The sequence below is a fragment of the Galeopterus variegatus genome, unplaced genomic scaffold (genome assembly GCF_000696425.1).
Source record: "Galeopterus variegatus unplaced genomic scaffold, G_variegatus-3.0.2 Scaffold138, whole genome shotgun sequence".
Classification (NCBI taxonomy): domain Eukaryota; kingdom Metazoa; phylum Chordata; class Mammalia; order Dermoptera; family Cynocephalidae; genus Galeopterus; species Galeopterus variegatus.
Window position 1 is genome coordinate 571,149 of NW_007726249.1, and position 13,502 is coordinate 584,650.

The 13,502-nt window shown below is 52.6% G+C and overlaps 1 protein-coding gene across 1 annotated transcript; it reads right to left on the bottom strand.

The window, feature by feature from the left end:
- Positions 1-4,208: 4,208 nt before the first annotated feature.
- DRAXIN (dorsal inhibitory axon guidance protein) lies at positions 4,209-13,014 on the bottom strand. The gene is made up of 6 exons (XM_008589808.1): positions 12,567-13,014; positions 9,868-10,058; positions 8,420-8,525; positions 7,911-8,000; positions 6,113-6,202; positions 4,209-4,321 (listed from the first exon to the last, which is right to left on the bottom strand). The coding sequence occupies exons 1-6, from the start codon at positions 13,012-13,014 to the stop codon at positions 4,209-4,211; spliced, it is 1,038 nt and encodes a 345-aa protein (XP_008588030.1).
- Positions 13,015-13,502: the final 488 nt, after the last annotated feature.

Here is a 13,502-nt window from a genome sequence, read left to right on the forward strand (position 1 = left end):
TGTACGTGTTGCCTAGAATTGAGCCCAGAACAGTTTTATAAAGCTCTTTGACCACAGAACCCCCCAGTCCTCTTTTCTAATGGGGCATCCCATGGCCACAGTGTTCTATGGAACATACTTTGGGGAAGGAGCCCGAATGGTGACTTAGAAATTATCTTCAAGTAGGTGACGGGTTGTTGAACAGAACACCTACTAAAGTTCTCCTAGTAGTTAACACTGGGGGTTTATTATGTGCCAGGCACTGTCCTAGACAACTTGTAAGAATTATGCGTTTACTGCTCACAATACCCCTATGTAGGAACAGTTATTTTTCCCACTTTACGGAAGAAAAAATCAAGGCACAAAGACCTCAAGTACGGGCCGGCCCGTGGCTCACTCGGGAGAGTGCGGTGCTGATAACACCAAGGCCCCGGGTTCGGATCCCACATAGGGATGGCCGGTTTGCTCACTGGCTGAGCGTGGTGCTAACAACACCAAGTCAAGGGTTAAGATCCCCTTACCGGTCATCTTTAAAAAAAAAAAAAAAAAGACCTCAAGTAACTTTCTTAAGGTCACCAAGTTTGTGAGAGGTGAAATAGGCTGTTTTATCACCAGCTGTATTTGCTACGGGTGGTAGGACAAGAACGGAGGTTCTCAGCCTGGGGACCCAGAGCACAACCCAGACCAATAAAAACAGAATCCATGTGGGTGGGCCCCAGGCCTTTGAAAGTTCATCGTTAGGCCAAAGTTGAGAATTGGTCTAGAGCAGGGGTTGCCAAACCATAGCCTTAGGGCCAGATCTGACCCACTGCCTGTTTTTGTGTAGTCTGTAAACTAAGGCTCACTGGCTGAGCGTGGTGCTGACAACACCAAGTCAAGGGTTAAGATCCCCTTACCGGTCATCTTTAAAAAAAAAAAAAAAAAAGACCTCAAGTAACTTTCTTAAGGTCACCAAGTTTGTGAGAGGTGAAATAGGCTGTTTTATCACCAGCTGTATTTGCTACGGGTGGTAGGACAAGAACGGAGGTTCTCAGCCTGGGGACCCAGAGCACAACCCAGACCAATAAAAACAGAATCCATGTGGGTGGGCCCCAGGCCTTTGAAAGTTCATCGTTAGGCCAAAGTTGAGAATTGGTCTAGAGCAGGGGTTGCCAAACCATGGCCTTAGGGCCAGATCTGACCCACTGCCTGTTTTTGTGTAGTCTGTAAACTAAGAGTGGTTTTGACATTTTTAAATGATTTTAGAAAATCAAAAGAAGGACAATATTTTGTGATGTGTGAAAATTATATGAAATTCAAATCTGTGTCCTTAAATGGTTTATTGGAACACAGCCATGCCAATGTATTTGCACATTGTCTGTAGCTGCTTTGAGCTATTGCAGAATTGAGTAGTTGTGACAGAGATCGTATGGCCTGCAAAGCCTGAAATATTTCTTTGGCTCTTTGTGGCAAAAGTGTGCTGAATCCTGGATTAGAGGAAATTGGCTTCTGTACCAGCAAAAGAAATGTAAAATAGACCTACGGAAGGACTTCCTGGCAGAGAGGTTGACTGAACACTTAAAGGGGCTTTCGGATTCCCAAGTCTGGAGTTAAGAGGATTTTACCCACCCATCCTCCCTTTCAGGTGCAAAATGGAGGTGGCTAGGGCAGAGAAATTGGCCCTGAATTTCCAACCATGGAACTCGCCTGGCAGGCAGTGATCATTCTGTATCCTTTCACCTTCACCCTAACCTTTGTGTTTTCCATTGCTGGTGCCCTGGGGCCATCCTAACCGCTGCTCCCCAGCCATGTCAATGCTGGGTTCTCTGCCTGCAGCCATTTCCTTAGGGCTCTGTCCCCAAAGAGCCAGCACAATCCCGAATCAGCCACTGCATGTGAGGCACACACAGGATGCAGGTTATCTGGTCTCAAGTGCAAAATGCTGGCAGATTCACTTTCCATCTAGCCGGCTTTGATCTCTTTCAGTCCCCTTGCCCCGTCCTCCCCCTTCCCCCAAGATTCCAACGCCCATCAAACTTGAATAGGGAGAGAAGAACAAACATATTTGGTTTCTTCTAGAGCTGCCTACTTTCCTTGCTGCTTGACCCCTGACCCCGACTGATTTTCCCAGTGCAGTAAACAGTCCGGCATCCTACGGCTGTGGTCCAGGCCAGTGAGGAATTTGGATGGAGAAGGCTTTTGTCATTTGCAACCTGGTTTGCCCTAGATCAGAGGGTTGACCAGGAGTGAGATGTCAGGTGGGGAGATTTAAGTGGTTCTCCTGAGGTGGTCCCTGGAACCAGATCTGCTGGGACAGATGTTGGGGTGGGCACCATGGCCCTGGTCTGTTGGGGGCAGTTAGCTTCAGACAGCATTTCAATCTCAGAGGTGCCCCAACCTCCCAGTGGCCTCTGCTGCAGAAGTGAGGGGTGAGGTCCAGGGATGGTCTCCTGAGGGCCTGGGAACCACTAAATAGTATGCAAAGTGGGTGTGCATGGGTGGTGTGTGTATTTTTTTAGAATCTATGCTTATGTCAGAACCCCTGGGGTAGAAAATGTCAGGGCAGCTTGAGATACATGTCCCAGGATGGGCTGAGCAGGGCCATAGTGACACAGGAACAACATTACTGTTTCCCCTAAACACTTTGTATCTCAGAATATCAACTACCACAGGGTAGGGACCAATCTGCCCAAATTATTACTTACAAGCATGCAGGTGCTTAATGGGCATTTCGTTTTGTCCTAAGAGATGATTCACCTTTGTTCAGGGAAGCAGAGAACAGTCAGATTATTCCAGCCACAGTGAAAGGAACAGTGACAGGGAGCGTGCCTCTTTTGCAGAAAGCCGTGGAGAACTTGGAACAAGTTCTTGCTGTGGAGGGGCAAGAGCATGGGCTTTGGAGCTTGGTAACCTTGGCCCAGGTTCAGATCCTCCTCTGTCATCTACTCCTCAGGACTTAGCTCTTCTCAGTGGGGTCCCTGGACCAGCAGCCCTGGGAGTGGCAAGAGCATGGGCTTTGGAGCTTGGTAACCTTGGCCCAGGTTCAGATCCTCCTCTGTCATGTACTCCTCAGGACTTAGCTCTTCTCAGTGGGGTCCCTGGACCAGCAGCCCTGGGAGCTTATTAGAAATGCAGAATCGACTAAATCGGAATCTTTATTTTAACTAGATCCCCAGGCGACTCTCAGGCATGTTAAGGTTTGAGAAGCTTTGACCTGGGACCCTACAGATGTCATAAACTCGACCGTGCCTCGGTATTCTCACCTGTAAAATGGTGATCATGCCTACTTGAAAGGTCCTTGTGAGATTCAATGAGATGATGTATGCCCGAGCTTAGCATAGTGCCTGGCACATAGGAGGTGTTCTGTATTCGTCTCCTGTCCTCAGGTTCCCTGTCTCTGGAGTTTCCATTTCTTTTCCCCTCTCAAAGCCTCTTGGTTTTTGACTTGAGGCTGTTGCAGTGCTGCCGTCGGACAGTAGAGGGCACTCTCGACATTGCCATCGCGGGGATCCCGGACAGGCGGACGGGCAGGTGGCACTGTCCCGGCAGGGAGGGCAGGTGCAGGTGCAGGTGCGCTGCTGTTCGGCTCCCGGGCTGGGGCAGCTGTTTCGCCCAGCAGCTCCCCTCCTGGGGCTGAGCGTCCTGGGCCTGAAACTGCAGCCTCAGTCGTCTGGTCTCCCACTGGATTCTCACTGCTAGTTATAAACAAATTGCCCGGCTTGTCCAAAACCTTCCGGGCTCAGTCCCCAGGCCGGTGGGGCGGCGCCTCCCGCGGGGCCGCTAGACGTTGATGAAGGATCCCTGGTCGCCGTTGGCCGTCTCGGGCTCCACGCAGCGCCCCTTCCTCCGCGTGACTCTGCGGTTCCGGTGGAATTTGGCGTAGCAGCGCAGTCCTGGGCAAAGCGAGGCAAGGCGATCAGGGGCGCGACGGGCCAGTCCCCTCCCGTCCCCCCTCTCTGGGGCCAGGTCCTCTCTCACCCTCCTTTATCCTGCCCTACAGCCCATCCTCCGCAAGGCAGCCTGAACGAGCTTTAAAAAGACTCATCGGGGAGAGGGATGAACGTATGGAACACAAGAGGACATTTAGGGCGGTGAATATGCTGTATGATACCTCGATGGTGCACGAGCCATGCACTTGTCAAAACCCTAGAATGTACAACACAAAGAGGGAGGGAACCCTAATGCAAACTATGGACTTTAGTGAGTGATAATAACGTAAGGCCGGTGGGGCGGCGCCTCCCGCGGGGCCGCTAGACGTTGATGAAGGATCCCTGGTCGCCGTTGGCCGTCTCGGGCTCCACGCAGCGCCCCTTCCTCCGCGTGACTCTGCGGTTCCGGTGGAATTTGGCGTAGCAGCGCAGTCCTGGGCAAAGCGAGGCAAGGCGATCAGGGGCGCGACGGGCCAGTCCCCTCCCGTCCCCCCTCTCTGGGGCCAGGTCCTCTCTCACCCTCCTTTATCCTGCCCTACAGCCCATCCTCCGCAAGGCAGCCTGAACGAGCTTTAAAAAGACTCATCGGGGAGAGGGATGAACGTATGGAACACAAGGGGACATTTAGGGCAGTGAATATGCTGTATGATACCTCGATGGTGCACGAGCCATGCACTTGTCAAAACCCTAGAATGTACAACACAAAGAGGGAGGGAACCCTAATGCAAACTATGGACTTTAGTGAGTGATAATAACGTATCCATGTTGGTTCATCAGCCGTAACAAATGCAACTCACTCATGCAAGGTAATAATAGTGAGAAATGCGTGCAGGGGCAAAAAGGCTATATAAAAACTCTGTACATTCCATGCGATGTTTCTGTAAACCTAAAACTGCTCTGAAAAATAAAGTCTACTATAAAAAAAATTGGGAAGAAAAGAGTTTATTAAAAGTTTTTAAAAAGTGACTTAGATTCTGCCCGTTCCTATAAAACCTCCCATAGCTCCCCATTGCACTTAACGTGGAAATCTAAACAAATAAATATTTCTTAATGGACCAGATGAATGAATAGTCAGAACTAAAGAGCTTTATTGCTTCCACAGCAGATAACTTTTGAGGGTAATGTGAGCCAAATGGGGCACGTATCTCAGATTAATAGAGGGGCTGAGACCTAACTCTCCCGCTCAGGAGATGTGAGCGCTGCTTGAATATTGGATGGTATTTAGTAATTAGGTTCATTTTCGGCCTTTTTCTTTTTTAAAAAAAGATGACCGGTAAGGGTATCTTAACCCTTGGCTTGGTGTTGTCAGCACCACGCTCTCCCAAGTGAGCCACGGGCCAGCCCTGGCATTTTGTTTTTAAAGAGTGGTTATCTTTTAGCGATATATACTGAAATATTCACAGATGAAATGTCTGTAAACTCCCAGGAGTTCCTTGTGCTATTGGAATGAGGGAGTGGGTGGGAGAGAGACGACGCAGATTGGCCATGAGCTGGTAATCAATGAAGCTGAGTGATGGGAAATGGAGGTTGTTATACTATTCTGACTACTTTAGTATACATTTGAAATGTTTCAGAATACGAAATTGAAAATATTCCTCCACTTTTCTAGCTATGACCATTTGGGCAAGTCACTTAAGCTTTCTGTGCCTCGGTTCAATTATTTGTTAAGTGGGGATCACAATAGCTCCCTTCTGGGGGTGGTTGTGAGGATTAAAGGAGAGAAAGTGCTTAGCACAGAGCCAGGTACACCTGGGCCAGGTGGGAGCTCAGAGGAGTTAAAGAGGCAGCTGGCCAAGTGCGTCCTTCCCTGGGACACTCCCCACCCCCTTATCGTACTTGGAATGACACCCCTGGGATAGAATTGTGGTGTAAAAGCGCCAGCCTTCTCAGGTTGGGTCTTGTTTAAAGAGATATACTCCTGTCTCCTCCCTTACCCTCCTCCAGATTGTGAGAGATCATGCCAGCTTGTATTTCAAGAGTTGAGAAAAGCAAATCTGAGAAACGATGCCAGGAATCAAGACTAAATGAGTTCACAGATTGGGAGGCACCCGGCAAAGCTGATCTTGCTCCCGTCTTCAGCTCCCGAGGGATTCTCCCACCCTCCTCCTCCGCAGACTCCTCAACCCACCTTCTGCCAGGAAATCTTGCCCCCCACTCATGGCAGAACCAGCTTCGAGAGAGGGAGGCTTCATGGCTCTTGCACCCCGAGGGGAGTCTGGACCCACCTTCCACACACATGCAGTCATCGAAGCACTTGTTGTTGAGGCCACGATTGTGGGGCGTGCACAGATGCTCCCGCAGGTCGCAGCAGGTCCCTGCCAACACAGCAAGCATGCACGCGTGGTCAGCCAAGCTGAGCGGCCCCTCCCTGCCGCCCAGTCCCACTGGACAGGAGATCCATCATCACTATGGCAGGCCGTGCCCTGGCAGGGTGGGCCATCTGGTGTGTGAGCTCCCAGCCAGAACCTGTCCGGCTATGGATATCATGGCCGAGGCCCCAGCTGCCCCAGATGGGCAAGTGATTGATTATGGGAAGAGAGAAGGTGGTGTGGGGTCACCTCCTGGGGAGAGCGGGTGGGACAGCTGGGGGCTGCCAGGTGTGGAGTCAGCTGGGAGCTGGGAGGGGCCTCAGGGATCATTGACACCAATGTCCTCTTTTGACAGATGGGGAAACTGAAGCCCCCGGCAGCTGCAGGGCTGTCCCAGGCAGGCCCAAAGCGCAGCCTCGCCCGCCACAGAGCCAGCTCTCAGAGTGACTGTGCAGTTGGCCCAAACTCCAGCCTTTTCTCTGTGCTTAGGGTGAAAACAATGGTTTGGAAAGAAAACAGCCTGTCAGGGAGCTGGTGGTCTGGCTTATACAATGCCAAACTGCCGGTTTGGTTGCTGGTCTATAGAATGTTCTGGCAACTGATTTGACAATAATGGCCCCAAGGAGGGGTCCTCAGGACATACTTGCTATTCAGTGGCAAGGAGAGCAGTTAGCTGATGGCCAATGCCAAACTGCCGGTTTGGTTGCTGGTCTATAGAATGTTCTGGCAACTGATTTGACAATAGTGGCCCCAAGGAGGGGTCCTCAGGACATACTTGCTATTCAGTGGCAAGGAGAGCAGTTAGCTGATGGCGGCTGATGGCCTCCAGCTGTTAGCACCTTCAGGGGCCTCCCCCACCCATGTCATGCTGTTCCCAAGCGGCCCCAGCCAATGACTAGCACAGCAGTGGTACCAGGGTCTGGCCATTTCTCCAACAGGCAATCTTTGCTTCAGAGCTCCCACTGCATCGGCAGGGACGTCACATCGCAGTGTGAAGGCTTCTCTGTCCAATCCTGCTTTTTACATTTCTCAGGCATCGCCCTCTCTCACTGCCGAAATAAACCTCTTGCACTAACTCTTCCTCAGAGTCTGCTTCCCAGAGGGCCTTCCTGACCCAACAAGGGCCAGCAGTTTAAGGCATTGGTCAAAACATCAGGCCCCTTGTTTTTAGACTGTCTTGAAAGGGACAGCTGTTGAACAGGTGAGGATGTCATCAAAAGCATTCCCAGAAAGCCCAGCAGTGTCACGATGGGACAAGGACAGCATTAAGCCCTGCCAGGTGTTAGGAGGAAGAGGTCAAGAGAGGGTCATCCTGATTCAAGGCAGTGTAGGGCCCTGGTTAAGGGGCTTTGGAACCAAGGTCAAGAGTTCAGATCCCCATACCGGCCAGCGGTGAAAGAAAGAGAGAAGAGAGAAAGAAAGAAGCTTTGGAACCAGCTGACCCAGGTTGGAGCCACTTCCTAGCTGTGTGTGACCTTGGGCAAGACACTTAGCCTCTATGGGACTCAGTTGCCTTGCCTGAAAACTGAGGATGATAGTGTCTTGTTGTCTGGGTTGTCATAACTACTGTTTTAAAAGAATTAATGTATGACAGTAAATCCGTAAATGGTCATGGACCCCCAGGCCCTGCTCAGTGCCTGGGAGCTCCCCACCCCACCACCGAGTTTCCCCCCAGCTCCCAGCCTGCTGCTTTGAACATGGATGTGGTTGGTACCTGGCATGCAGTCTTGGTGATGGTCACACGGCTCCCCTTCAGCTGGGGATGTTTCATTACCATCACTGGAGAGTTTACCCCGGTGTTTCTCTGGGGACAAGAAGATCTGTCGTCAGAAGCTGATGCCCAGCAGAGCAGAGAGATTAAGCACAAAGACTCGGGTGTCAGAGTGCCCATACCACCACTCCCACTGTGACTTGGACAAGACACTATACCTCGTTATGCCTTGTTTCTCTTCTCTAAAACGGGTCAACAGTAGTACAGACCTAACAGATTTTCTTTCGCAGGTTAAAATGAATCAATGCATGGAAAGTGTTTGGCATGTAACAAGCACTTGAGAGCATTTTCCATTTTGAGTTTCACTTCCAGTTTAGACTTGATGCACCCCCCCACCCCCACCCCCGCCTTTGCACATCTATAGGTCAGACTGGGCTCGCTGGGGCCCCCACCCTCCAGCAGATGCTGGGGTCAGGGAGGGGGCCCAGGCATGGGGGCGATGGGGCAGATACCTTTCTTCTTTGCAGAGGGCCAGACTTCAGGTTTTAAGTCCTCATAATCGGTCCAGTCGAACAAGGCCATATCCAGCGTGGGCATCACCTCCCCGTCAGGTCTGGGCTGTGCCAGCAGAAGGGGGGAGAGGGGGGAACCTGGGGCTTTCCAACTGATGGAAGCAAGAATATGGAGTCCCAAGGCCAGAAAGCAAAGGAGGGACTCCTCAGAGGCCACCTTGTCCTCTGCCAGGCAGCCTGGCATCCCAGCCTGAGGACATCGAGACGGCTCTAGCAGCCGCAGGGCAGCTTTCTCACCGTGCAGCCACCAGCCCAGTGGGACCATGCCTTGAGGCAGCCATGCAGGCAGTGAGTTACCTATCAGGGCCTCTGAGGAGGGGCGGAGACCCCCTTCCGGGCTGGGAAGGCAGTCTTGCTTGCTCAGGGTTGCCCATGAGGAGGGATGGGAAGTAGCCCAGCCGCTCACTTCCCTGTGCCTTCCTCTCCCCTGCAGAGTTACCAGCTCTTTGCGGCACCATTGAGGCCACAGCCTGGGCTCAGTCCCACTCACAGTCTGGCCAGTGGCCCGGAGAGTGCCGAGGGCTAGAGACCACGGCTGAATCTGCACACGGTCACCTGTGCACACTAGGATGTGGCAGTAACTGCACCTTCTAGGGCTGGGTCATCAACGGGCAGGCTTTGGTGGCCTTTGGCTATATGGATAACCATGGACTCCTGGGAGGCAGTCCACAGCTTTCCTCAGAATCTCAAGGGTGCAAGACCCAGAAAGAGGATAAGAAAGATCTACTGCTAAAAATTCTTATTTCTTTTGTCTGTATTATTTATTATACATATACAAAATGTACCATATATTATATATATTATTGATCCTTTTAAATGATTTTATTTTGAAAACATTTCAAAGCCACAGAAGAGGTGCAGGAATGATGTGGTTGAGTCCTACGCCCACCTCTAGAGTTGCTGGTGGGGAGCATTTTTGCCACATTTGCTGACCTGCTGTCTCCTCATGTAGCTTTTTAAAAAATCTGAAACAGATGGTTCAACGTGCTAACTAATTCTTGTTAATTCTGGGTCCTGGGGACATGGTTTTAAAACTTACTATGATTATTTTCTGTACTTTTTTGTACATAAAGTTCTTCCCCAAGGGCTTTGCTGCCCTCCATGCAGAGACGGGCGTGCTGAGCTGGCTGGCACTTGCTCCCTTGGCTGTCCCCAGGGTGAGCCCAGGACCACTTCCTCCTGGACAGTGCAGCCCTTTCTCAGGATGGAGTGCCCACTTGTGCTGCAGCTGATGGCCGTCAAGAGACCGGGTTTCAATTGAGGCCCAGTGGCCTCCAGCAACTCCCTTCTGCCTTGGTACCTCAGCTTCCCTAAATGTACTAAGAGGGGTTTGCACGACATGGTCTCAAGGACCCTTCCAGCTCCAAGGCTGTTTTGGGGCTCCTTACCTGGGATTGTAGGGAGGTGACAGGCAGGATTAGGGATTCTTCTGTGGCAGGTGCAGCTTCAAAGGTGGTTAGGAAGAGCATGGTAGGGGCCAGGCTGGTGGAGGATTCCTCCATTGCAGCATCCAGCGCCTGGTCTTCAGATGGTTCTGTCTTCTTCATCAGGGAGCTGGGACCTCGGACAAAGGCTCGGCCTGAGACACAGAGTGGAAGCACAGGGGCTTAATCTGCTTGGCACACCTCATGTCGGCCTATAGTAGAACCCACATTTTTGGCTGCAAATCAGGGGATAGCCGGGACTATGTGACAGTCCCTTGGTTCAGCCAACATCCTTGCTGCCCACTCTCCTGGGGAGGTGAAAACTCAGGGGTGGGGAGATGTCTTGGATGAACCCACGGTGTTGCTGGGGAGAAGGTCCAAGGATTCTTACTGTAGAACAGCCAAGTCCAAGTCCAGGTTGGTGGGCTACAGCCAGGGATGAAGGGTAACAAATGGGAACTAGTAGGATTAACCATGGAAGGCTTCCTGGAGAAGTTTGAATAAGGAGCAACGTGATGAGGCTGAGAGACACTGCAGGGGAAAGAGGCCTTTGAGAAAGCCGGGAGGTGAGAGCTCATCACAGACAAGAGCGCTCCTGGGTGGTAATAAGCAGCCACCACCTTGTCCCAGATGAGCTGCTTTACAAGCTTTATTTCATCTAACCATTGCAGCTCTGGGAAGTGGGTGCTCCTTCAGCCTCATCTTCAGCGGGGGGAAACTACAGCACAGAGAAGGTAGGTGACTTGCCCAAGGACACACAGCTCGTGAGCAGCAGAGTCTGGATTTAAACCCAGGTTTTTTGAGTGCAAAGCCAATGCTTTAGCCACTGATGCTGGCTTCTAGGACATATGGGCATGGGGTAGTAGGAGTGCGAGTGGGAGAGCATGCAGGGTCAGGAGGGGATCATGAATAAAGGGACTTGGAGAGAAGGTGGAAAGCGTGGGCTCATCCTTGCCTATTTTTCTCAGGCAAGATCTGGCTGTAAGGTCAGTTGTGGTCACGCCACCCTGCAGAAAGGGAGCTTTGGGACCATTGACTCCACCCTATTCATTTTGCGGACAAGGAAACTGAGGCCCAGTTAGCCCTAGGTTTTGCAGGTGGTCGTGAGCAGAGCTGGGCCTAGCCTGCAGAACTCCTCTGTCAGCCCCTCTTGCCCACCGTTCCAGCTCTCCTAGGAGGGCCCCGCTGCTCTGCTGGAGCTGGAGCTGGGATGAGTCCATATCCCACATGTGTCCTCTAGCTTGTCCCCAATGGGGCCAGCACACCCCTCCCCAGCCTGACATAGACAACCTCCAGGAGTGGGAGGCTGAAAGTTGAAGCCGGGGACCCCGGCTGCATTCTGCCCACTTGAGGGGGTCTCAGTAGGCCTGGCAGGAAAGCAAGCCCCAGCTGTTTGTCCTAGGAGGGCCCCGCTGCTCTGCTGGAGCTGGAGCTGGGATGAGTCCATATCCCACATGTGCCCTCTAGCTTGTCCCCAATGGGGCCAGCACACCCCTCCCCAGCCTGACATAGACAACCTCCAGGGGTGGGAGGCTGAAAGTTGAAGCCGGGGACCCCGGATGCATTCTGCCCACTTGAGGGGGTCTCAGTAGGCCTGGCAGGAAAGCAAGCCCCAGCTGTTTGTGGGAAATGGGGGGCTGAGGTTCCATCACCTGCCTAGCCATGAAATACCTCCTCATCACCCCAACCGTGCTTGTGGCACTCGGCCTGCACCTAGGGGCAGTCTTGTCACATGAAGAGACTGAGAAGCCGAGGTGCCTGCATCGGCTCGGCTCAGGGCCAGGCGAGACTGGGGAGGAGCGTCTGGGTGGAGCTACTGGGGCATGTTTGTTCAGAGACTAGATGGACAAAGGGGTGGGAGGCTGGGGCCGGGGGGTGGGGGCAGATAGCTCACAGGGGACATGGGGAGGGTGAGAAGGGCTGTGAGGGGAGCATCCCTGAAACAAACATGGCAGAAGCAGGAAAGAGAGGGCTATGACACCTGTCCTTGGGTCACTGATTCAGCATCAACAAGGAGCTGTGAGTTAACTAGTGACAGCTACTGTTCATGGCCCTGACATTGAGTTCTAAGCTCTCTACAAATCAAGTCTCTGAATCTGCACTGAGAGTAGATGGGACCATTATCCTCATTTTGCAGAGGGAGAAACCAAGGCACAGAAGGGTAACTTGCCCAGAGCCACGAGTAGGTGGTAGAGCCAGGAACTAGTCTCGGGCAAATCTGGCTTCAGAGTCTATGCTCTTAGCCCCACTCTGTGCTTCAGAGTTGATTAAGGAATGTGCTTGGAGGTATTTATAGTAGGATAGATTTGGGTCAGATACAAGGTAGAACTTTCCGACTTAGGAGGATGATCAATTGATAAGACTGAGCTTCTCTTGCTATCTATCCCTCTCCTCTCGTGTCCCACCCCTGGGTCTCTCCCTGCCTCCTCCCCTTACCAGATGCCTCTGATGTTAGTGAGGCCCCTCCCCTCCTCCGGGTGTTCACTACATGCCCGCTTTGGGGCTTCTGGATGTCCTCCTAGGAACCTCACACCACTGGCCGCTCTCTCCAGCCTCCCCCTCCAACCCTGGGAGTCCCCTTGGCCTTTTGGGTCTGAGCCGGCTTCCCTCTCTTCCCTACCTGTCCATTGCAGGACCCCGCCCCCTCCCCAATCTCCAGCTACCTCGGTGCAGTTTTAGCCTGTCCCTGCGTCTCTTGTGCTCCCTGCTGCGTTTCTTCGCCCTCTCCCACCCTGGAGACTGGTTCTCTTTCTCGGGGTAGGGCAGTGCCAGCCCCAGAAGCAGGTCCTTGTGCAGCAGCAGGCCTGCAGGACTCTGCCCAGGCAGCAGCCCTCCAGCCCCTGGCAGCCTGGAGGCCTGCTTGGTGGCAGTGACCACAGCCTCATCCTGGGCCCAGCTGGGCATGCCTGGGCCCCGCTCCTTCTTGACCAGGCCCCGGCGGTGGTGGCTGGACTGAGGCGTCCACAGCGCTGAGCCTGGGAGGTCGATGTGATTCTCAGGGAGGTTCCGAGCAGGGGTTCCAGGTGCCAAGGAGCCCGCCAGGCTCAGCTCCAGGAGCACCAGGAGGACCGGGAACAGCATGGGGGCAGTGTGGCTCCTGGGCCCAGCCATTTGCTCCTCCCTGCAAGAAAAGTGGCACTATGAGGGGACAGCTCCTCCTCGCTGCCCCACTCCAAAATCCCCTCCCTGACATCATTACAGCACAGTTTTTCCCTACAGGGATAGAGGGGAACTTTGCCCTCCAGGGGACATTTGGCAACACCTGCAGACATTTTCAGTCTTCAGAACTGGGTAGTGCTGCTGGCATCTTGTGGATGGAGCCCAGGGATACTGCTAAACATCCTACAATGCACAGGACAGGTCCCCAAGAAAGAATCATCTGGCCCAGAAAGACAGCAGTGCCGAGGTTGAGAACCCCTGGCTTAAATCGTTTAAGCAGCATCCAGGTAACAGATTAGTCTAGAATTCCTTTCCCTGCACAAACCTCTGTCCTTTGCCAAGTCCCCCGGAACAGAGCTGAGTCCCTCAGAGCTCAGAAATACACCTCTAGTCTCTGAGACTTGACTCAAAGCCTAAATTCAAACAAATGGTATAATAGC

Coding starts and splice junctions, on each gene's coding strand:
- DRAXIN (XM_008589808.1), bottom strand. CDS start 13,014: ATGGCTGGGCCCAGGAGCCACACTGCCCCCATGCTGTTCCCGGTCCTC. Junction 10,059..12,566: donor CAGGCTAAAACTGCACCGAG/GTAGCTGGAGAT, acceptor TCTGTGTCTCAG/GCCGAGCCTTTGTCCGAGGT. Junction 8,526..9,867: donor TCACCTCCCTACAATCCCAG/GTAAGGAGCCCC, acceptor CTGCTGGCACAG/CCCAGACCTGACGGGGAGGT.